The following is a 26,447-nucleotide window of genomic DNA, read 5'->3' as shown; positions in this document are numbered from 1 at the left end:
AGGAATTACCTCAGTAAGAGAAAATGTTCCTGTTAGTGTTAGTAAAGGTAATGCATTTGTATCTTGACAAATTTCAACAAAAAATTAGTTTGTCTACCACTACATATAAATAATTTAAACAAGCGAACAAAACAACAGACAAATTATTTCATTCTTAAGTTAAGAAAACATTTTTTATAATTATTCATTTATTTAGAAATTTCTTGTCGAAGTATTATGTAATAATAAATTATATTGCATTGTGAGAATTACGCAAATAAAATGTACAGTGATAAAAGAAAAACCTTTAATTAAAATAATACAATACATAAAAACTTTAAAAAAACAATGGAATTCTTTTTACAATATTTACATAAGTCTTAATACAATAGAATAAAACTCCATTACGTTACTCAGAAGGGACAAAAACGGTTTTATTAAAATAAACCTTTTTTAATTCAGTTGCTTCATTTATCAGAATTCTTCATGAAAGATTTGTATTGGACAAAAACTTCATCAATATCTCCATAGCATCCTTCCAAATGTCTGCAAATTTAAAAATATTAACTATTAATAAAATTTAAAACAATAAAGTTCAACTTTACCCATGAATTAAATATTACATTCTTTAGGATTCTGCTGATAACTTTTAAGTCTTAGGTCAACGGAAAAATTTAGGTAATATTTTAAATTAAAAAAAAAAAGTACATTTGACAAATATGTGCAATTACCACCATTAATTCATACTTTTAACATCCTTGTCAAAAATGATTTAAAAAACTAAACAAATTGAAGGTCACAGAATAGCGAAGTAGAGATGAAAGTGATAAATCTGTCAGATTACTATTGAGAAAGGTGGGATGAAAACCATTAAAATCAGTTTGATTGCCTGCTGAAACAGGGACTAAAATAATGTCAGTAGCATTAAAGTCCTTTGGGGGTATTGCCTAGTGTGCTCATCCCAGTTTTCTTGACTTCATAACCTGCACGTGCAGAAGTTCTGATTGGGTGGTCGGCCGAACGTATGCTTGGCACTAATTTTATTCTCCCAATGAAGGGATGACACCTTGCCTGATTAAAGGATCGAACCCCGGATTTGCGGCACTGAAACGCGAAGCACTACCACTCAGCCACCGGGCTGCTCCTGGAACAAGGATTCTCTTTTAGTAATCCATCCTTTCAGTTTCTGCTGCCAATTAAACAAGTTTTGATGTTTTTCTTCCCAACTTCCTCAGAAGTAAGTAGCCAAATTATCAATTTAAATATTAATTTCATTTAATTCTATTGTGTATAGTTTGATGAACTTGGTCTTAGGGTTAGTGCCCCCTTTAAAAAAAGTGCTTTTTTTTAGTTTTTCAAAAGAGAAAAAGCCTCAATTTGTTTTAAAAAATCACATTTTTTTAAAAAAAAAAATTCCCTGAAACGTTATCAAAACCTGGTAAAATGCATAAATATTATCTCTTTTTGCAATTACGAGTTTCTAAATTGTGAATATAATTGTGAATTCTAACTGCACTTTTTTATGCTAATTGCTTTTTTTGTTTATTCATTAAAAAGCTTTCTTTTACACAATTTGTGAATGGCAAATATTAAATATTAATGTTATCAAAATTTGAAAGTAAGCTGTGGCTAAATGAGCCACAATTACAAAATGGCGATTTTAGAACTATTTCAGACGCAGGCTTTCGTTTACTGTATGACAATAAAGCACTGTCATCGTTGATAGTTTCTCAGAGCGTGGCACTAATCTATTAAAAATATTGTTATACATAACAGCAATCGTCATGGTTTTTCTGGAAATAAGTAAGATGTTATTTTGGTCAAAAAATTCTGGATCGCTAGCAATTTTTACTTACCGAGAAACCTTTCTTGGATCAAAACTGGTTCGACCGTGCAAGATCCTTCGATTGTTGAAAGCCACCAAATCCCCAGGAACTAAATTAAACATATATTCTGACTCTGGTTCTCTCATTTTCTGTCCGAAAAGTCTGCAAATAAAAGCTTTATCAATATTTTATCAAATTTTAGGATCAGTAATTATTAAGTTAACTCGCAGTGCTGCCAACTAGGAAATTCTAACTCGCCAAAATATTTAATGATAGTAGAATAACAAGTTTTAGCCTTCTTTATGAGGAAAATTTCTTCTAGAGGTAGCAAAGCAAAATTTTATTTAAAATCATTTTCACACCATGACATATGAATGATCTAAAAAACTCATATAAATAACCATGGTGAGGATTCATAAAAGTGGCAAAATTAACCGTAATTCTAAGAGTTATAGCTTTTGGTTGTGTACTACTCTATTAAATATTTTTGCTAAAAGCGTTATAGTTGGCAGCCCTGTAAGTTAATAGTATGCCAATGTTTTCCTATTTACTCTAGCACTTAATAACATTATGTACAGCATGCATATCAAGTATTTTATATGCATCTTTGAATTAAGGGTCCTACGGATCTTGAAAGCTGTAATTGAGTTTAACTAAATTTATGTTAATGCTAGTAGATCATGCCTGTTTGTATCCCGAATAAGAAAAACAACTGGTAGTAAAATCAGTCGTAATTATCTTGTTGCCGGAAGGAGTAAAATATGCTTGATTATTAACACATACTGCACTTAAAACATATACAGGTTTCTTTCTTGTCTGATATGCTAAGTAAAGAGCCACACATAATAAATAAATATGGAAAAAATTTTCTTCTTCTTAGGCACTGCAGCTGGTTACATGCCAAGGCCTTCTCAGGCAGTTTAAGCCATCTAGATGCTACATATTTCTCCATCTGTTAATTCCCAAATCTTTTAACCATTTATCTACTCTGTCTAACCTTCATGTTCTAGGTCTTCCTAGTCTTCTTTTTACCTTTGGGGTTTGGAAGGTTATTTTTTTAACAGGATTTTTGAAATACGTATCCTAACTACTTTATATGAGAAACCTTGATCACTTTTAGGTTCTTTGTATTTTAATTAATTAATTATTAGTTTTAAGTAATTTTAATTAGCTAATTATTAATGTAAGTAATTTTAGTTTATTAATTATTAATTTTAATAGAATTTAATTGATTTTACTTAATTAATTATTTTAAATAATTATTAATTTTTAATTAAATTTAATTAATTTTACTTAATTAATTATTTTAAATAATTATTAATTTTAATTGAATTTAATTAATTTTACTTAATTAATTATTTTAAATAATTATTAATTTTAATTAAATTTTATTAATTTTAATTAAATTTTATTAATTTTACTTAATTAATTATTTTAAATAATTATTAATTTTAATAAGTTTTAATTAATGGCTGTAACGAATTCTCCAGGTTCCGTTTTCTCATACTGCTCCAAATTTTTTCTTTTTTTTGAAAAAAAATATAAAAATGAATATATTAAAAATAATATATTAATTTTAATAAATATATTAAAAAATATATTAATTTTAATAAATATATTAATTTTATTAAAATGAATTTATGAAAAAAATATATTAATTTTAATAAATTTTAATTAATGGCTGTAACGGATTCTCCAGGTTCCGTTTTCTCATACTGCTCCAAATGTTTTCTTTTTTTTTGAAAAAAAATATAAAAATGAAATCGTTATCCTATCAATTTTTTTTTCATTGCCAAGGTGCAGACACCAAGGCAGAGTTATCAATTGTTATCTTTTTGAACAAAAGTCAGTTGTAATCGACTTTATTTAACCCATTGACTTACTAACACTTTTCAGAAAAGGCAACACGATAGCAACTGGCTATCGTGTTGCCTAACTTTAGAATGCACTGACCTCCGTCAGTGCATTCTAAATCTCGATTTATTTGTTGCTTAAAAAATAGTAGCAGTTAAAAATTGGTAAACACTTAGAAGCAAATAGTTTCACATTAAGCTGTAATCCGGTTGTGTAAGTCAATGGATTAATGTTAAATCTACTGGAAAGTATTACGGGGACCGGAAAGTAAGGTCGTTTCGGCTTATTAAATATTCGTTAGTCTCAAAAACCAATTCATTTTTTGATCTATTTTCGTCCGGGTATTGACGATGGTGAATAAATTATTGATTTTTTATTTTATTTTGTAGCCGTCGTAGAACAGTCGACCCACTTTCGGGTTTACGACTACTAATGTTCAACTCCGTAGCCTTGTAATTTTGAACTAATCCAGAAGACGAGGAAACTCTTGAATCAATACCCCAGAGGTATGATTTGTAATGGGAACATCGATGACTTTGTGACTCGACAGATTTAGCGTGCATCAGTCACCATTTACTACACGGTGAGTCTTCGGCCGGCGGGGCTCGAACCCACTACCTCTTGTACAGGGGCCTAGTGCCCTACCGACCAGGCTATCCCGGCCATTCACTATTAATAAAAAATAAAATCTTCATAACAAATATGAAAGGCACCGAAAGGACATTACTTTCCGGTCCAGCTTATACAGTCCACGAAAGTACACGCCTCATTTTACAATATTGCAACATTTCTTTTATAAAAGAAAGTGATAAGGTATTTAATCTTTAACTCGATGGTAATGTTTTACCTTAAAAAGACACAGCATACAAGGCGAAAAAGAGCATGTGCATACATTTTAAATGAAAGGAACGCATGCGACAGAACTAAGCGGTACAGAGCTGTCGATGACTGTGCTGATGAGCTACTTACTGATATGCTCCATAAAAAGCTTGAACTGTGTCTTTAGGTCCTTTCAGAGGAGACATGGTTCTTGTATTGTAGTGAACTTCTTGGATGTCACCACTCTTGTTGGCATGCAAAACATATTGATTGTTGCAGTATTCCATCTAATAATAAATTTGAAATAAATTTAAACCAGGAAAAATTTCAAATTAAAATCATAAATTGAAATAAATACAAAAACAGTGTCTAAATTTCCCCGATGGTACTAACAGTAATGTATTTCTTTATTGTTTATCCATTTTCTATGGCGCTAATAATTATTACGTAAACGAGATTTGTTCTCTTGACGTTTTCTTTTTATTCAATCTTGTGGTTTACTAAATCAATTTTAATGGACAATATTTTTTATTTTTACGCATTTACAGAACGTATTATTTATGCTCGAAAATTAGAAATCATGAAATAAAAAAGAACCTTTTATTAACTTTTGATCTACAAGTCGGATTTTAGCGTTTTAAGATGTAATCTTAATGGTTCGAGAGCCTAACTTTAGATATGAGAAGTAGTGCAGACGATATTTAAAGTTATTAAAACAGACGCAAAAGTTTTTTTTTTCTAGAAACAAATATGTTAAATTTTTAATTCTAAAATTGTTTAATTTTTAATTCTAAAATTGCTTAATTTAATTAATTAATTAAATTTGAAAATTTAATAATTAATTCAACAATTAATTAAAATTAATAAATTTTTAATTCTGAAATGAAAATTAAAGCTAAAAGATTCTCAATTGGCTGATTACAAAACTGATATAAATTTTAAGGAGCATACGGACCATGTATATTTATGTATATATGAAGAGCTAGGGATAATAAAGTGACAAGCCTAATTTTTACAAGCTTGGACATTTTTGTATGAAACAGTTCGTTAGGGTTGTTTCCAGAAAGGTATTTTTCAAGTTTCCAGAGATTTACTAGATGGCAGCACAATAAAAATTAATTGCCTGCATAAAAATCGCAGTTTTTTCCTACGTTATGAATGGTTGATTGAATGTAAGCAATAAAAAGCTTCCTGAAAACGGAAGGAATTTCGAAAAGTTTTCATGTATCTCTCCGCTTATGTTATACTTACGAGGCGATTCGTTAACAGGATTAATATTCTAGGCAGGTAGGTAAGTAGGTATTTTATCTGCGTCGCACTAGAGCTGCACAATGGGCTATTGGCGACGGTCTGGGAAACATCCCCGAGAATGATCCGAAGACATGCCATCACAATTTTGATCCTCTGCAGAGGAGATGGCTCTTCCGCTTTGGTAGCCGACGACCTGCGCGCGAAGTCGAGCACTTTACTGTAGAACAGTTTAACGAGGATCGATACCGCGCATCCTCCGTCTTTACGCAGGTTGATCAAAAAGGTCACCAACCCGCTTACTGATCCCAGCCAGTGATGCTTGACTTCAGTGAGAGTCTTAGCAATTCATTTGTTGTCTCGTTGAAAGTTAGATTAAAAGAAAGTGTTATGTTGCTAGCACTACAAGTATAATAGTATTGGATTGTGCGTTTTTTCTAGCTTAGGCGTAAAAATAAGTCGGAAATAGTAACCCGGAAGTCGAATTTTAACCCCTAGTACCATCTGCTCTTAACTTTATACGGTCAACCATCCATTAAAAACAGACTCAACCATCAACCATCCTGAACAATATGGCTCTTCATCGTATTGTTTCAAGCTCTTCACAAACAAATTATTTTTTCTAAATTTATTTTGGATTAGACTTACGTTGTGGCTGTGTATTTTAAACTCAACCAAAGTAGAAGTGAGAACATGGAAAGATGAAGGATGTTCTTTTCTCAACCATTTAGCAATATGAAAACCATCAACAAAAAATGATTGTCCTCCAATGCTTTCCCCTTCAATTGCAGGATTGGCTTTCATACAAAGCAAAGCTTGTAGTCCTAAAACACAAGAAAATATAGGTTGAAAACTATTTATACTTTTAATTAAGAATGCAATAAGCAAGTGACGTAATTTAGAATGCAATAAATAAAGAAGTAGTATGATTTTTACTTAGATATATATTAATATATGGAAGAACAGGAAGCCAAATCTCACAAAGTCGAAGTGCTTCACTTCAAAAGCTGGGGAAAATCTTGCAAACTTATCCCGCTGATCTCTTACGTCACATGAAAAAAGGGAATTATTGTTTCTTATAATTCGTTCGAAAAATAGGTAGAGGGATTTCACCGGTTGTCAGGCTTGGTTCAGAGAAAAAACTTAAAATGACGACTTTCTTTGATTTAAATTTTGAACTAAAATGCCGGAGGTGAATAATAAACGTGAGAATGTGTTGAGAGTTAGAATTGAGAGAGGGAATTTCAGTAGTAAAATAACGTAAAAAGATTGGTTAAAGCTTGGATGTGTGTATTATGTATATATATATATATATATAAATATATATATATATATATATATATATATATATATATATATATATATATATATATATATATATATATATATATATATATATATATATATATATATATATATATATATATATATATATATATATATATATATATATATATATATATACAAAGAGCTCACCAACTGGTCCTGCAATTCCCTCACATTGCGAGGGGGTAGCGTGGCAGCACGAATTTGGTTTTCCAAGTAGGACCACAAATGCTCTATTGAATTAAGGTTAGGTGAATTTGGGGGCCAAGACATGACTTGAAAGTCACTGGAATGTTCCTCGAACCAATCCATGACGATTCGACCCTTATGACGTGGTGCATTATCCTGTTGGTAAATACCATCCCCCGCAGCAAAAACTGTTGCCATGATTGGGTGAACCTGGTCTGCAACTATGTTCAAGTAGCTTACGGACGCCAGGGATTGTTCTATGAGGATTATGGGTCCTAATGTGCCCCATGAAAACATTGTTCCTGGGCGAGAAACCATGAAAACCTGGGCGAGCCCATTGTTATAGATGGAGGGTGGTCACAATGCAATGGCTCTTCGGTGTATATATATAAGCTTGGATGTATATATACTGAAAGATTTATATATATATAGCAGCTAATTATATAACTTCTAAATTGGTAATAAAGAACGGAAGTTTTGTACCTGGTGATTTTTCTAAATAGTTCATATCTGTGTGGTGTTCTAAGTACATTCCCGTAAAAGCAAGATGTTTAGGATCATTTTGAACAGGCTCACATTTCACGTCAAAACTAGATCCCCATTTAGTTTTCTTCACGTAAGCAACTCTTTCCATGACATTGATGACTTCACCTGTTCGACGTGGAACACCTAAAAATAATCAATAAATAGTATTTTAGGTGCTAAATTTTTCTTAAATAAAAACTTCATGTGCACTTCACTTAAAATATGGAATTTTCAATTCAACATGAAATAGCTAAATTAAACAATAAGGAAACAGGCTTCCTTCACAAGTATTTTGTACATTTAGAACAATATTTTTTTTTTCGTTTTCATCCCTACAAAAACTATAATTCAGCTCATTTTATTAATTTCAGCTTATGAGCACTCCAAAAAACAATTTCAGAACTAGGCTAGATGCTGCTCCGCAAATTCAACTGTTTAACATAATAACTAATTTTATTTTTAATATTGATGCTGTTTCGAATAACTCTTCGACAATCCTAGCTCACCAGCCATTGGCCATTTTGTGAATTAAGTCAGGAAGTTGGGAATTTCGTTTGACAAGAGTGTACGGCAAGGGGGAAAGAACGTCTTTGTTCAGAACTTCAAGGATACATGGCAGCACCACTCATGTGTGATACCACTTTCTCAATTTCATCATAGATCTAAAGGGGAAAGAAATTCTCTTCAGAAACCGGTACCCATGGTACTTCTCAACCAACCACAGGTTGGTTGATGAAAGATTCCAAATATTTTACAAACACGTTTTTATATTTTATTTTATAACCGTCGTTGAACAGCCGGGCCAATTTTGGGCTTACGACTACTAATGTTCAACTCCGTAGCATTGTAATTTCGAACACAATCAGGAAGACAAGGGAACTCCTGGATCAAGTATTGGGAGAAATTTGCCTTCGTTGAGGACTTTTTGATGGGACTAGCCCACATGTGCGTTGCATGGAGTGGAATACCACAAATACCTCCCACGGTTAGCCTAACGGCAAGGGAAGTCTAACCACCTTCACTGAGGATATTTTACGCCAGCACTGTGGTCGGTGCGAGCGGGTGCAGAGTTCGAATCGCCCTGCCATTTGTGGGATTCGAACCCACTTCATCTAATTAGAAGGAGAACGCTCTATCCCTCGAGCCACCATGACTCTACAAGCACGTTTATCGCATGTACTGGGTAGGTCTTGGTGGTATCGAGGATCGAACCCTGGTGATATTATCAATAGGACAATAAAACATTCGCCTTAACTTTTTTCACAATAATATTTCTTTCTATGATTAACATGTTTAGTACTACTAATGAACATCTCTCCGGGGTTCCATCAAAAGAAGGACGATCTTTTAGGGTTCCATAACCGAAAGGATTTGGAAACGTCTGCCTATGTTACATTAAGTGCATTAAATTTAAAAAGAAACGTGTAGAAATAACCTTTCATTATGGCCAATCCATACTTGTAGATGTTTTCCAACCATTTCTTGAGACCTTCTTCGGTCTCCATTACTTCTTCGTAGTTCACTTCAGGTTTTATTTGCTGGATGGTGTCTCTGTCCCAAGGAATCATGGCAGGTAAATTGTCATCATGAATGCTCTCATGACTATCTAATTCGAATCCTTTTCCATATTTATGCAACCTAAAAAAGAATGTAAAAGAATGATAACTTCATAAATTGTATTGGCGTGATCTTAGTTTAAATAATTACCATTCGAAAAATACAATTCAATTCGAGGCTCTTGATTTCAAAATCAGCTGAATTAGTTTTCAAATACAGTAGGGAACCAATTATCCGGAACGATCGGGACCATCGCTATTCCGGATAACTGATTTTTCCGGTTTTCTGAATCGATACAAGAAACCGTTTTAACCCAACTTAAAAAAGCAAAAATAGTTGGAAATAATCTTAAAAAGAAGAAAAAACGATGAAGTAATACACTAATGATTATTTCCAAAATGATGGTAAGGTAAACATCTTTCAAAAAAGAAAGAAAAATCCTAAAATCTTATGAGGAAAAAATATTTTCTTTTTTGAAAATGGCGGGGAAATTTATTGAATTTCGTTCCGGTTTTTCGATTTTCCGGTTTTCTGATTTCCGGATTCTGTACTGTATAATAAAATAGAGTCGTGCGGGCTCAGAGCGTTTGCCTCTTAATGAAGTGCCCCGGGTTCGAAACCCAGTTGGTTGATACAAATTTTGATTCCGGTTTGCGCAGGCCACAGTGCTGACGTAAAATATCCTCACTGGTTGAGGGATCATGGGTGAGATCCCCTGGCAGTTGGGCTTACTGTGGGAGGTTTTCGCGATTTTCCGCTCCGTCCGTGTAAAGCGAATGAGGATTAGTTCCATCAAATGTCTTCCTCGATGGCTAAATCATTTCAATGCTTGATCCAGGAGTTCCCTTGTCTTCTGGGTTGTGTTCAAAATGACATGGCTACAGAGTTGAGCATCGGTTGTCGCAGACTCAAAATTGGATTGCTGTTCAACGACGGTTATAAAATAAAATATATTAAAATTTCAGAGAGAAACCTCTTTGAGACGCCGGCTGTTATTGAATAGCGATTTTCAAAATTGTTGAAAATGACATCTTATGTTTTAGGAGAGAGAAAAAGCTAGTTTATGCGTACGCACGAAAAAAGTTAAACATTTCAAGTGATATTTATTTGCTTATTTAATTATTTTAGAGATAATAATGACAAAGATAATAATGAAAATGAGGAAAATGATCAGAGCCAGATTAAGCGCACGCGGGGCCCTAGGCCATTAAAATTTTTGGGGCCCTTAGATTAAGTATTTTTTTCGTATATTTTTTATTTATTCAAATATAAAAGTATTTATATACCCTTTCATTTAAGAAAGCAAATTTAAAATAAAAATAAATAATAATAAAATAAATTTTACTTTATTTTGTTAAATTGGAACTAAAAAAATTATCGTATTTTATTAATATATATTGGAAATCGATTTTTTTTAAAAAAAAAATCATTGTTTTTCTTAATTTTTTAAAATTTATTTTCAAAAATTTTTTTTAAGGGGGCCACTAATCATTGGGGGCCCCAGGCTAATCTAATCCCAGCCTAGTCTGGCCTAATGGGTAATCCGGCCCTGAAAATGATAATGATAATGATAATAATAATAATAATAATAATAATAATAATTAATAATAATAATAATAATAACAATAACAATAATAATAATAATAATAATAATAATAATAATAATAATACCAGGTAGGATCATATAAGCTGACGTGATCTCCTTCTGTGTCAGGCCATATTATCTTGAGCATTCCCTTCTCTGTAAGGTGGTAGGATTTCGGTTTTATGTTTATATCCAAACTCACAGTGTCCAACATCTTTTGTTTACTGTCAGGGTGGACACACTTGCTGCATTTGCAATTATCTCGCAGCTGGAAAAAAAAAACGGGCAAATTAATTTTAATTCTAATTTTCATTTACAATATCTGGTCGTAACTTAAACGATTCGTCAATAAGAAATTATAAAATGCAAATGAAACTAGAAATTAACTTTTTGGAATTCATCAATGCTGGTTTTAAGTAAATGCATAATAAAACTACAATTTAAAGCGGATGGTTCATTAAACAATCATGCCCCTTACTGAAAAAACAGCAATCTCGTGAAGAAATTCGAACCGAGTCCATAGAAAATAATTGGGCATAAATATATGTTCTAATTGTTTTTTTAACCTTTTCCGGACCATTAAATTTTATTGAAAATTTTAATCAGGCTGGACATTAGCAAGTGCCACCTTATGCTGTACATTCTAAGCAAAGTGACATACTTTAGCTCTTTGTTTATAACCGTCGTTGAACAGCAGACCCAATTTCGCGTTTACTATGCTAATTTTCAGCTCTTGCAATTTCAAACCCGATCTAGAAGACAAGGGAACTCCTGAAACAAGTATTGGGAGAATTTGCTTTCATGGAGGACATTTTGATGGAGCTAACGAGCATTTGCTTTGCATGGAGAGGAAAACGACGAACCCCTCCACGGTTAGCCTGACGGGAAAGGGACTCTAACCCATGATCCGTCTACCACTGAGGATATTTTACGTCAGGCTAACTGTGGGAGATTTCATGGCTTTCCTCTCCATGATACTCAAATGCGGGTTAGTTCCATTAAAATGTCAATTTCTCTCAATACTTGATCTAGGAGATCCCTTGTGTTCGGCATCGGGTTCAAAATTACAAGGCTACCGAGTTGAACATTAGTAGCCGTAAAACAAACAAAAAATTGGGTCGGCTGTTCAACGACAGTTATAAAATAAAATAAAACATAAATGATTCAATATAATCAGCACTACAATCGTTAGTCGCAATTTTTTTTTAAATTGAAGTTGTAACTATAGTGACAAGTTAGCTCCAACTTTTATCATATCTTGCCTACCACTTTTTCAAAATTTTAATTTAAAATTGTTGTAATACATTTTTTGGAAAACGTGTCCGCATGCAGTGTGTTAAAATTCAAGCCTTACAACTTCAAAGTAATTATACACCTCGTATTTTTGCCTGCTAAGTACAATTGTTTCAACAAAATCTTCAAAATAGATTTAACTTCGATTCTTCAACTAAGTGTTATTATTAGAATTATAGAATTAACATTTTTAAAATCCTATTATCAAGCTTAAAATTGAAATCAATGCTTCGATTAATCTCTATGATAATGTCTTTTTTAAAAATAATAAGACTTCCATCATTTAACAATCATGAAAAATATGTTATGTCAAAAAAGAATTTATTGGAATAAGTAAAACCTTTGATTGATTAATTTAATATTGAAGATTTAATTGATTACTGGACTTTATATAAGAAAAAAAAATGATTGTTATTTAAAAAAATAAAAGCTGATAAAAAGAATAAATTTTAATTTATAGACTTTCCAAGAAAGAAAAAATTACAAAAACATTTTCACGTGTCTCATTTACCTCTTATCAACAATACGTGTTGAAAACAAACAAATTTTGAAATGCGAAGTTCTAGACATCACTCAATCGACTCGATAAGAAAATAAATATCAACAAAGAGGGTTCGCATGATGTTTTAGTAGATTTTTCCAGCAAGAAAGGGAAAATTTTAATCATTTTATACGTCCGTTTTTAAGACTTTGCGGGCAGAAATGAGAAGAAACAAATGTGATTTGAAATATAAAACGTAAAGTTACCACAGGAAAATTTAAAAATAAAAGTGCGAAATAAAACAAGAAAAACCATGATAGCCTAGAGAAAAAAATAGGTTGTTGTTGTTGTAGTTCATTTACATCGCACTAGAGCTGCTAAATGGGCTATTGGTGACGGTCTGGGAAACATCCCTGAGGATGATCCGAAGACATGCCATCACAATTTTGATCCTCTGCAGAGGGAATGGCACCCCCCGCTTCGGTAATCCGATGACCTGCGCGCGAAGTAGAGCACTTTACGGTAGAACAGTTTAACGAGGACCCATATCGCACACCCTCGGTCCCTACGCAGACTGATCCAAGTGGTCACCCACCCGAACACTGACCGCAGCCAGTGATACTTGACTTCGATGATCTGCTGGGAACCGTGTCTTAACGATCAGTCCACTGCGGAGTAAAAAAAAAATATGAAAAACAGAAGAAGAAAAACCACAATGGCAGAGAGAAACAAATCAGGGTAAAATGCATTTCCACGCGCTGTGGAGAGGAGGCGAGGAACTAATGTCATTAATAAGGGAATCAGCATTGAAATGAATAAAACAAGATTCCAGAGCATCAAGGTGAGCTGATGTGACTGCGGTGGAAATAGTTTAGGCATTTTTGAAGTTGAATTGTAGCCTAAGATTAGAACAACGTGAAGTCATTATTGATTCCTCGTATTCTTTTCCTATATATACATATTAAAGTGAGTGAAGATTTTTAATCAGAAAATCTTCTACTGCTTCAATTTCATGAGATTATTTATTTAATATTTTTGAAATGTTTCATTTCTTTACATCTATGGATCTGTTATTATTTGGCGAGATTTCCGTATTGTGATCTGTGGCAGAATTCTCGCCAAGTTTTGGCAACTTCAGGGCAGCCGTCAGCTAGAAACTAAAAAAAAAAAATCACAGAAAGGGATCAACTCGAAAAGTATAACTCAAAAATCTACAAGTTTTTTTTAATGAAATTTGCAAGTTTAAAATCTATTTGGCACCTTGGCGATTGTAGTTGGCGCGACAGATCACGATATGGAAATATCCCCCATTGTTTAAAAATAATTTTAAATAAAGAATTGCTTCGAGTGGATTTTTTTACGATGCTTACCCAAATGAATTGGAAGTCTGATGCTAAGTTGTCATGGAAACCAATTTGTAGGGATTGATGAGCTGTTGGAAAAGTCTTGGTGATCGTTGCTGGTTGCTTAGGATCAATGGCCGCAGTTACTCCTAAACGAGAACCTTAAAAAGGAAATGAAAATATCTGTTAGAGAAACGGAAAGACAACGGTAAATAAATATGTGTTCAGAGAGGTTCAAGCCCGCAATTATAAAAATAATAATAAGAAAATTTTTGCAGCGGATAATAGATAACTTGTAAGTTCATTTATGCCTAGAATTTTTTTCATAAAGACATTTCTTCTCTTCAAAAAAGAAATATATGTTCCAACAAATAGTGTATATAATATATGCAATATATATTGTATATAAATGTACGTAATCCATAATATTTAAATAATATCAAAATTATTATTTGGATCTGAAGTTAAAGCACAATGCTATCTTGAAAAATTCGTATTTTTAAAATTCGATTTCTCAGATACTATTCGACCGATTTCGCACACATTTTGTATTTTGCCGTTTAAAATTGCTTTCCTTAAAATAATGTTAAAAATTTTATACCTTGTAATTCAACTTTTTTCAGACTATTATAAAATAAAATAATAAATATTTAGTAGATTTAATATTTTGCAGGGAATTATCTTTGGATAAACGAATTTTATAGCTGTGTTCAAAAATTTTTCAATTCGATGAAATACTCAAAGAGTATAATTAATATTAAAGAGTCCAAACTTTGAACCGTTGTTCGAACCACACTATTGAGACCACATTTAACAGATTGCGGCTACCCCCTATATTTTGGGGATCAGCGAATTATATTTTGAGCAATTTGAACAAATTTACGAATAATGTTAAAAAAATATCATTTTTTACTCTATATACAGATACATACCAGTTATGTGTAAATTTCGATCTGTCTTGATTTTGAAGTTAGCAGGATTTAAAATTTTTCGAGTTGTGTTTTTTCCAACAAGCTTGCAAAATCCGCTTAAAGCTTTAAGACTCATGGTGAAGCTAGAAAACTTAAAAATTACCTGAAAAGAAAGGTAATTTTTGGAAAAAATACGAAATCAGTAACAATTTATCACAAATTTACTTTCAGAACAGGAAACAGCTAGAAAAAAAATTAAGTTACACAAGGAATTGCAACAACGTTAACTCCTATTTTAATCCTTTCGAGAGCGCTAATTTACAAGATTTTTACTCTCGGCTGTAGTTGGTAGCATTAAAAATTTATAAGCTGAACTAAAAAAAAAGTCAAAAATAATGCTTTCCTTTATTTAAAAAGATGCTAAACAAGAGAATGGATAGTTAAAAGCAGCTGGATTGGAAAATCGCTCCCGGCATGGAGCAGCAAATTTTGACTAAATTTTAGGCAGCTTCTTAGCCACCGTGTTCGTAGTTCAAAAATTCCAAGTAAACGTATGTACCTGAACAGATATACCTTTTTTTTAAAAAAATATTTGAACAGATATTAGTATTTCTCTTTATAAAGTAGTGATGAAACGTGCGTATAAAAATAAATTAGACCAGAAATATATTGAGTTTAAACAAATTAATGGACCTATTAAGAAGTAAATATATATTTGCTCTGAATTTAAACAAATTAATGAAATCTTTATCAAATAAGTATATTTTTGCATTTATTTCTAAACAAATTAAAGGAATAATTACCGCGTAAGTATATATCTGTATTGAATTTAAATGAATTAATGGAATCATTACTATGTAAGTATTTATTTGCATTGAATTTAAACGAATTAATGGAATCATTACCTCATAAGTGTATCTGCATTGAATTTAAATGAATTAATGGAATCATTACCATGTAATTATTCATTTGCATTGAATTTAAAAAAATTAATGGAATCATTACCTCATAAGTGTATCTGCATTGAATTTAAACGAATTAATGGAATCATTACCACGTAAGTATATATTTTCTCTGAATTTAAACAAATTAATGGAATCTTTATCAAATATGTATATTTTTGCATTTATTTCTAAACAAATTAAAGGAATCATTACCACGTAAGTGTATATCTGCATTGAATTTAAACGAATTAATGGAATCATTACCTCATAAGTGTGTCTGCATTGAATTTAAACGAATTAATGGAATCATTACCACGTAAGTATATATTTTCTCTGAATTTAAACAAATTAATGGAATCTTTATCAAATATGTATATTTTTGCATTTATTTCTAAACAAATTAAAGGAATCATTACCACGTAAGTGTATATCTGCATTGAATTTAAACGAATTAATGGAATCATTACCTCATAAGTGTGTCTGCATTGAATTTAAACGAATTAATGGAATCATTACCACGTAAGTATATATTTTCTCTGAATTTAAACAAATTAATGGAATCTTTATCAAATATGTATATTTTTGCATTTATTTCTAAACAAATTAAAGGAATCATTACCACGTAAGTGTATATCTGCATTGAATTTAAACGAATTAATGGAATCATTACCTCATAAGTGTGTCTGCATTGAATTTAAACGAATTAATGGAATCATTACCACGTAAGTATATATTTTTTTCTGAATTTAAACAAATTAATGGAATCTTTATCAAATATGTATATTTTTGCATTTATTTCTAAACAAATTAAAGGAATCATTACCACGTAAGTGTATATCTGCATTGAATTTAAACGAATTAATGGAATCATTACCTCATAAGTGTGTCTGCATTGAATTTAAACGAATTAATGGAATCATTACCACGTAAGTATATATTTTCTCTGAATTTAAACAAATTAATGGAATCTTTATCAAATATGTATATTTTTGCATTTATTTCTAAACAAATTAAAGGAATCATTACCACGTAAGTGTATATCTGCATTGAATTTAAACGAATTAATGGAATCATTACCTCATAAGTGTGTCTGCATTGAATTTAAACGAATTAATGGAATCATTACCACGTAAGTATATATTTTCTCTGAATTTAAACAAATTAATGGAATCTTTATCAAATATGTATATTTTTGCATTTATTTCTAAACAAATTAAAGGAATCATTACCACGTAAGTGTATATCTGCATTGAATTTAAACGAATTAATGGAATCATTACCTCATAAGTGTGTCTGCATTGAATTTAAACGAATTAATGGAATCATTACCACGTAAGTATATATTTTCTCTGAATTTAAACAAATTAATGGAATCTTTATCAAATATGTATATTTTTGCATTTATTTCTAAACAAATTAAAGGAATCATTACCACGTAAGTGTATATCTGCATTGAATTTAAACGAATTAATGGAATCATTACCTCATAAGTGTGTCTGCATTGAATTTAAACGAATTAATGGAATCATTACCACGTAAGTATATATTTTCTCTGAATTTAAACAAATTAATGGAATCTTTATCAAATATGTATATTTTTGCATTTATTTCTAAACAAATTAAAGGAATCATTACCACGTAAGTGTATATCTGCATTGAATTTAAACGAATTAATGGAATCATTACCTCATAAGTGTGTCTGCATTGAATTTAAACGAATTAATGGAATCATTACCACGTAAGTATATATTTGCTCTGAATTTAAACAAATTAATGGAATCTTTATCAAATAAGTATATTTTTGCATTTATTTCTTAACAAATTAAAGGAATCATTACAGCATAAGTATATATCTGTATTGAATTTAAATGAATTAATGGAATCATTACCATGTAATTATTCATTAGCATTGAATTTAAAAAAAATTAATGGAATCATTTCCTCATAAGTGTATCTGCATTGAATTTAAACGAATTAATAGAATCATTACCACGTAAGTATATATTTTCTCTGAATTTAAACAAATTAATGGAATCTTTATCAAATATGTATATTTTTGCATTTATTTCTAAACAAATTAAGGGAATCATTACCACGTAAGTGTATATCTGCATTGAATTTAAACGAATTAATGGAATCATTACCTCATAAGTGTATCTGCATTGAATTTAAACGAATTAATAGAATCATTACCACGTAAGTATATATTTGCTCTGAATTTAAACAAATTAATGGAATCTTTATCAAATATGTATACTTTTGAATTTATTTCTAAACAAATTAAAGGAATCATTACCGCGTAAGTATATATCTGTATTGAATTTAAACGAATTGATGGAATCATTACCTCATAAGTGTATCTGCATTGAATTTAAACGAATTAATGGAATCATTACCACGTAAGTATATATTTGCTCTGAATTTAAACAAATAATGGAATCTTTATCAAATATGTATACTTTTGAATTTATTTCTAAACAAATTAAAGGAATCATTACCGCGTAAGTATATATCTGTATTGAATTTAAACGAATTAATGGAATCATTACCTCATAAGTATATCTGCATTGAATTTAAACGAATTAATGGAATCATTACCACGTAAGTATATATTTGCTCTAAATTTAAACAAATTAATGGAATCTTTATCAAATATGTATACTTTTGAATTTATTTCTAAACAAATTAAAAGAATCATTACCGCGTAAGTATATATCTGTATTGAATTTAAACGAATTAATGGAATCATTACCTCATAAGTGTATCTGCATTGAATTTAAACGAATTAATGGAATCATTACCACGTAAGTATATATTTGCTCTGAATTTAAACAAATTAATGGAATCTTTATCAAATAAGTATATTTTGCATTTATTTCTAAACAAATTAATGGAATTATTACCACGTAAATGTATATCTGCATTGAATTTAAACGAATTAATGGAATCAGTACCGCGTAAGTATATAGTTGCATTGAATTTAAATAAATTAATGGAATCATTGCTTCATAAGTTTATATTTACATTGAATTTAGATGAATTAATGGAATCATTACCTCGTAAGTGTATCTGCATTGAATTTAAACGAATTAATGGAATCATAACTATGTAAGTATATATTTGCATTCAATTTAAACGAATTAATTAATTTATTACTTCATAAGTGTATCTGCATTGAATTTAAACGAATTTATGGAATCATAACTATGTAAGTATATATTTGCATTCAATTTAAACGAATTAATTAATTTATTACTTCATAAGTGTATCTGCATTGAATTTAAACGAATTTATGGAATCATTACCGCGTAAGTATATAGTTGCATTGAATTTAAGTAAATTAATGGAATCATTAACATGTAAGTATATATCTGCATAAAATTTAAACGAATTAATGGAATTATTACTTCATAAGTGTATCTGCATTAAATTTAAACGAATTAATGGAATCATTACTTCATAAGTATATAGTTGCATTGAATTTAAATAAATTAATGGAATCATTACTTCATAAGTTTATGTTTGCATTGAATTTAAACGAATTAATTGAATCAGTAATACAAAAGTTGCATTTAATTTGATTGTATATAAAATAATTTTTAAAAATATTGCCTACTCACCTAATTCTTTCTACCAGAGGTGTGGTACGGAAGAGATATGGCCAAGACATAGAGATAAACGCGAAACTTATTTCTGTTTCTTATCATGTCTTATCACTTAAGTTATTGATTTGCGTCCTTCGCATAATTACGCTCATTGGGTTTATCTTATCATACCTACGTCATAGGAGCTAGTCTAAACCGCTATAATATCTAGAATTTATGAAAAACATGTGAAAACATAAATGTATATTCCATATAGATAAAAGATTTTTTTTTTTTTAATTTAATGCTCGACTGATAATATTTTTCGAAATATAGAATATATTTCGAAATATAGAGCTACCAAAATATTTTAATAACTTTAAGTAAATACATCTACGTCTGAAACTTACCAAACATTAACTACTTTAAACCTTATCACGTCCTCAACTCCAGTTTCAGCTACAAATCTCAATTCAAATTTCAACTCCTGATTCAACTCTAAATCTAAAATTCCAATTCTACAAAAAATCAAAATTTTAAGTGCTGTGACTGTTCAACCTGCAGAAAGAATAAAGGACGTTTCCTTATGCTGATACTATACTCTCATCTGCAAACAAAAAAGTTAAATTTTGAAACAAAAATTGCTTCTTCCCTATGTAATTTCCTCGAGCAAAGCACATGAGCCTCATCCTCATCTACAGTCAGCAAACCTAAGTTTTTGAATAAGCTGCTTCTTATTATTTCCAATTATTTTAATTTCCTGGAGCAAAAAGCTTGAACTACTTATCCAGCAATCACACGGACATTCGCGGCCCAGGTGCCCAGTTCCAGAATACTACAATGACTATGACCGAAAATTAACTCTATTCAGATGACCCTGCAGTAATTACAAAATCAATAAGTCATATCCAAGCCTATTACCAAATGCAAAAGAAAAATCAATGAAATTGAGGCCTGGTGCCCCAAATGGAAAACTAAATTACATCCAGATAAAAATCAACTACTACTATTTAATAGCAAAAGAAAAGGTCGTAGTATGCATAATCTTAAATTATATGATAAAATTATTTATCCAATCAAGAACGCAAAATATCTAGGCATTACTATAACATCAAACTTTAATTGGAGGAAACACGTCAATAAAATTGTGGGTCGCTCTTGTGTTGCCTTTAGCAGTCGAGTGAATACCTTATGTGCGATCGAGACCAAGTAGCAACAGTATGAGTAGGTGGATGATGTCGCAGTCACAAATAGCAAGTCAACTGTTCAATGTTGACCATCTATAGATGTAGGCGTATTCAAATCCAAGTGGAAGTTTCTATCAAGGTAGGTATGTTGACATCACGTCCGGGTCACCAAAGAGGGGAGAGTTGAAATCGACCACGTCAACCTTCATCTATGAAAAAGTACCCCAACGAAGGAGCTTGAGCTTGAGCTAAGATGGGATTCGAAGTACATGTCCGCGAAGCGGACACTCCACTTCTTCATCTGTTGTGATGCCCGTAGGCAACTGAGATACTGTCCATAGAGAAAATATCAGAGATCAGCATGAATTGGAGTTGTGGATCATCATTCCGAAGGGGAAGACCCCTTGAGTAAAAGTTTGAAGTAATCCGAGCACTTCTTGGTCTTTCAGGATTTCCCGCAGTTCCTTAACGATGGTGACTAGGCGATGAGCTGCAGTAGCAGGTGTATCCTTCCCAACGAAAGATCGAGTTAACATGTCTTATATACTAGTGAATTGGAATTATATTTTTGTAGTGGTAGATACACTAAAATATCATTGAAAAACTTATCGACGCCTACAGTGCTTTGAACTCTATTTTAAAAGCAAGCTCTTCCCTTGATCTAAGATGCAAGAGAACTATTTACTTTATGGCTATTACATGCATACTTACATACGCATGCCCTGCCATTACTACACTCAACAATAGCCTCAAAAATAAGCTTTCAACTACTGAAGGGAAAATACTTAGAAGGATGGTGGGTATATGCATCAGCTATAATAAGCCTGAGGACTGACATAAATATTGATGATATTATTTCGTAAATCAAAAAAACTAAATGTCAAATTTTACGATAGAGCCAGCGAATGTACTTTGATCTCCTTCTCGATACTGAAATTATTTTATTTTTTATTTTACAACCGTCGTTGAACAGCCGACACATTTTTTGGGGGGTTTACGACTACTAATGCTCAACTCCGTACCTTGTAATTTTGAACCCGATCCAGAAGACAAGAGAACTCCTGGATCAAATATTGCTAGAAATTTGTCTCCGTAGAGGAATTTTTGATGGAACTAACCAGCATTTGCGTTACATGGAGAGGAAAAATACAAAAACCTCCGACAGTTAGCCCGATGGCAAGGGTATTCTAACCCATGATCCGTTTACCACAAAGAATAATTTACATCTGCACTGTGGTCAATGCAAGCCGAATGCGAAATTCGTATCGATCATCGCTGGGATTCGAAGCCGGTTCACCTCATTGGAAGGCGAACGCTCGATCTCATTACGGCATTTTTTCTTAGGTGGAAAGGCGTTGTCCCTCTACATTCACCACAGCTCATTAATGTTAAGATTAATTAATTGCTCATTGACATTAATGCTAATATTAAAGTAACATACACAATAACACCACGACAATTTTTCAGCGATGGCTGGTCGATTCGAGCCTTGCACTCAGCTCGCATCGACCACAGTGCTGACTCAAATTTTCCTAAGTGGTACACGGATCATGGGTTAGAGTATCTTTGCCGTGAGGCCAATCTTGGGAAGTTTTCGTGGTTTTCCTCTCCATGTAATGCAAATGTGAGTTAGTTCCATCAAAAAGTCCTCCACGCAGCCTAATTTCTCCCAATACTTGATCCAGGAGTTTCCTTGTCTTCTGGATTGGGTTCAAAATCACAAGGCTACGGAGTTGAACACTCGTAGTCGTAAACCCAAAAATTGGGTCGACTGTTCAACGACGGTTATAAAATAAAATAAAACTTACTTTATTTTATAACCGTCGTATGCGAGCAATCCTTTTAGGGTCGCTGTCACGGGGTTGATTAATTGGTAATTTTTAGTGTGGTGAGCAACCCAGAAACGAGTGGTATTTGCCAAGACTCCTGGGTCACCACTTTAAAAGAGCCTCTGACTTAGTAACTGGTCTTTTGACTGTTACTACTTTTCTTTTGCCAATTCAATTGTGATCTTACACCTTCAGTTTTGTGTACATATGCATATAGCTTGCAAATATTATCTATTAATCTCAATTTATTTTGCATATGTTTTCTCGTATTAATCTCCACTTGTTCTTGTTGTGTACTTAAATGTCTTGCTAATTTCATTAATATTTTAATTTGCCATTTCGTATTTTTTATACTGTACTCACCATATGACTACCGCGTGTTATTTCGCTTATAACTTTCCCCTATGGTGCCCCCTTCTAATGTACTTCACATATTTTTCTATTACCTACAAATCATCACAGACGGATCAGTTAATGCTCGGCTATGTACTGAGATAGACTCTATTTCTGATATTCCACTAAAAGTTAAAAGTCTTAAGAGGAAGCAAAACACACTCTGTAAAAAATGAATACTGAAATATCACTAAACTTTCTTCGTTTTTAAGGAAACTGTTTCCTAGTATACAGGGTTATTCATAATTCCCTCCGGGGTTTCGAAGCGTTATAGTAAAAAAACGAAGACGAATATAGCAAAAAAGAACATTTGAAATTATTCCGAAAGTATTCAAGTTTTAATTTAAGCAGTTGCCGGTAGATGGCAGTAACATGTACCACTGAAGCCAGTTGTAGTAAACATAAGGTTGTAGTAAACAGAGGGAATTATGAATAACCTTGTATACCCGGAGCAATATTTCGTCAAATTGACGTAAGAACTATCGTCACTTTTTCGAGGAAAGGAATTCCTTCAAAATGAAAAAAAAAATATTTCGTCAATCTAAACGTGAAGATGAGGTTGTTATTTAAATGCGACGTTAGGCTGAAAAGGGTGCAAATGAATACCTCAAAATATACCGTAAATATACCTCCAGAGGTATAAATGTACAAACCTGAGGTGAGATATTTCTGTGGACAGGTAGATCTGTGGAGATGTAAATATTTACTACTTTAAGGTGTTTCGCTTTCAACCTTAGGTTATTACTTATTAACTTACACCTGTAATTACAAAAACAACCTAAGGTGTTTCATTTAACACTTTATGTTATTCTAAATCTACCTCAAGTGTATTTTTTTATAGCTGTAAAGGTAATTTTTTATTAACGTGAGGAGTGTTATGTTCTACCTCAGGATATTACATTTTAACCACAGGCATATATTTTTATGTTCTTAGAGGTATATTTTAATCAACCTAAGGTGCGTCATTTTACACATCAAGTTATTATTGATCAACCTCAAGTGTATTTTTCGACCGTTGGATAGGTTGTTTCTTATGAACGTGAGGTGTTCGATGTTCTGCTTTAGGTTATTATTTTTCAACTTCAAGCGTGGATTTATATAGTTGTTGAGGTATTTATTTATCTACCTGAGGTGTGCCCTTTGAAACTTCTGGTTATTATAGATCAACCTCAAGTGTATTTTTTGAAACTTGTAAAGGTTATTTTTTATTAACGTGAGGTGTTCCATGTTCTTCATTAGGTTGTTATTTCGTAACCTAGTATATATTTTTGTATTTTTATAGGTATTAATTTATCGACCTAAGATGCGTCATTTTACACTTCAGGATTTCATAACTCAATCTAAAGTTGTTGTTCTTTAACAGTTACGAAGGTAATAATTCACAAACGTGAGATACTATACGGTCCACCTAGTTTATTAATTTTTAACCTCACTATTATTTATATTGTATAAACCAGTAAATTCTCCAAACATTGGGCTACCACAGCTCTATGTGACTATCAGATTCAATGAATCGGAAAATTGCGCTTCGAGCCAGTATGCTGAGATTTGCGTAATTTCTAACGTTCCAATGATTAGATAAATATTGAAAAGAAAGAAAAAAACATTTTTTCACAAAAATTCGTTTTAGATAAATTATAAAAATAGGCACTTTTAAACCGGCTAAGAATGGTTTTCTTTATCTTAAAAAAACATATATTAAGGACAACATGAAAAAAATTGTTTTTTTTCATTTTCGTTCAAAAAAAAAAAAATTCTTTATTGTTATCATTATACTTTGTGTTGTAGTTGTTGCCGTCGACCATTTTGGCAAAAAGGGGTGTGATTGTTCTTGTTTTCCAGTGACGCCATCTATGGCAAAAAATTTGACTTATTATTTATGATCAGAATTATTTATGATGTAAAGTATAAACAAATAGTATCATTAAAGAAATTTAAAGATTTCTGATCTGACTTATTGTCCACTCCAAATATTTTTTCAAGAGCTTTTTTCTAATTAGTAGTCTATTTTATTTCGATTTACTAATTTCCCAGCACTCACTTTAATATAATATTGTTCCAACCAAGGACTTACATAGTATTATTTTTTTAACCGAGTATTTTGATTTGAATTTTCCTAGCAATTCCAAACTAACATCTACTAGACATTTTTATTCTACTAGGAGGCTCCACCCCCTGCTCGCTAACGCTCGCCAACCCCCGAGAATTGCCACGCAATCCTATGTGGTTTACGCCGTGAACCATGGCTCGCTGCGCTCGCTCGCCAATGAACACAATGTTCTAGCACAAAGACATAGTATATTATCATCAAAGACATAGTATTTTATCATCAAAGACATAGTATTGTACTTATGTAGAAGAATTCTATCAATGTTCTTATTGGCTTTTAAAAAAGTATATTAGCTATTTAGATTGTTCATGGTGAAAAACATTATGTACATTATGTGATTGTACATGGTGATCAAAACATTAGCTAAATGAGAAACATATTAGCAAAATAAATTATCAAATATTGCAGTTACTCACCTAAATTCAACTAAATGTGTATAATAAATTAGTTAATGCTAGAAATTCAGAAAGTTTCAGAAAAAAATTTTATTATTTAAAAATATAAACTTTAAACCCTAACTTTTCCTTATGAGATAATAACCCTCAAAAAGTCTTTCATTTTCAAGAACACAAAAATTTGTTTTATCGCCAAATGAAATATTTTTTGGTGATCAGCATTATTGAAATCAATTTCTATATTAATTAACATTTGTGATAAAGTACATAAAATTTTAGAACAAAATAAGGACGTTTTACATACAATAAATTAAAATGCATGGCTGTTAGCATTATTCGAGAAATACCACATGGAGGTCGCCATACTGCATTTCTAATCGGGGAGTTTTGATTTTGGCAGTTCCCCTTGCCTACTGCCAATAGAAGTTTCAATTTTTAATACCAATTAAATACCAATAAACCAATTAAATTTTTTCCAAAAAACATTTTTTTCTGCAAAGCTCTAAGAAATTAACACTAAGCATTTAGAATTTCTTTGAAAACACAATTATAGATTTGGCATCTTGGAGCAATTACTGAAAGGCTGTCAAATGACTTAACTCTTGACAGGCCAACATAAAGTTGTCCATGACTAAAAACTTGTTTAGTCAATACTAAAATCATTTTCTCAAAAGTCTGACCTTGTGACTTATTTATAGTCATGGAGAAGGTCAGCCTAATTAATTCCTAATTGAGTTTAAATCATTAGGGCATGAATCTGAATTGAACAACCTGATAATGCTCACTGTGGTTATTGTTTCCGTTTTTAAAAGCTCTATATGTTGAGCCAAATCATGTGACATTTGCCATGTGACATTTTTAGCAGCAATCATTGGTCGATTTTCTAACGTTGCCATTCGGGGAGTTGTAATGAGGATTTTTTTTTGGTGCCGTGTAAGAGAAATATATATATATAGATTGTTAATTTTTGTTTTAGCGCGATTTTTATTGTTTACAGTGGCTTCCTAATATTTAAGCTCATCATAAGTTTTAAAAATGGACTTAGTCATAGCAAGGCAAATGGACTTAG

At 31.6% G+C, this 26,447-nt stretch overlaps 1 protein-coding gene across 1 annotated transcript; it reads right to left on the bottom strand.

Annotated features, from left to right (window-relative positions):
* Nucleotides 1-272: 272 nt before the first annotated feature.
* Nucleotides 273-19,623, bottom strand: LOC107439896 (gamma-butyrobetaine dioxygenase). The gene is made up of 10 exons (XM_043040240.3): nt 19,501-19,623; nt 14,958-15,099; nt 14,053-14,186; nt 10,995-11,176; nt 9,202-9,404; nt 7,725-7,910; nt 6,375-6,550; nt 4,629-4,765; nt 1,836-1,967; nt 273-525 (listed from the first exon to the last, which is right to left on the bottom strand). Exons 2-10 carry the CDS (start codon nt 15,070-15,072, stop codon nt 447-449), a joined length of 1,344 nt encoding a protein of 447 aa, XP_042896174.2. The 5' UTR covers nt 15,073-15,099; nt 19,501-19,623; the 3' UTR covers nt 273-446.
* Between the last annotated feature and the right edge of the window lie 6,824 nt (nt 19,624-26,447).

Source organism: Parasteatoda tepidariorum, chromosome 5 (genome assembly GCF_982258835.1).
Source record: "Parasteatoda tepidariorum strain Cologne lab strain chromosome 5, Ptep-v5.0, whole genome shotgun sequence".
Taxonomy (NCBI): Eukaryota; Metazoa; Arthropoda; class Arachnida; order Araneae; family Theridiidae; genus Parasteatoda; species Parasteatoda tepidariorum.
This window is presented reverse-complemented; position numbering and strand designations above follow the sequence as displayed.

What these genes read in the sequence shown, in the direction of transcription:
- LOC107439896 (XM_043040240.3), bottom strand. Translation starts at nt 15,072, where the DNA reads ATGAGTCTTAAAGCTTTAAGCGGATTTTGCAAGCTTGTTGGAAAAAAC. An exon ending in AGCTTATATGATCCTACCTG is followed by an intron (nt 9,405 to 10,994) that starts GTATTATTATTA and finishes ATTCTTTTTTAG; the next exon opens with GTTGCATAAATATGGAAAAG. An exon ending in GATCCAAGAAAGGTTTCTCG is followed by an intron (nt 526 to 1,835) that starts GTAAGTAAAAAT and finishes TTAAATTTGCAG; the next exon opens with ACATTTGGAAGGATGCTATG.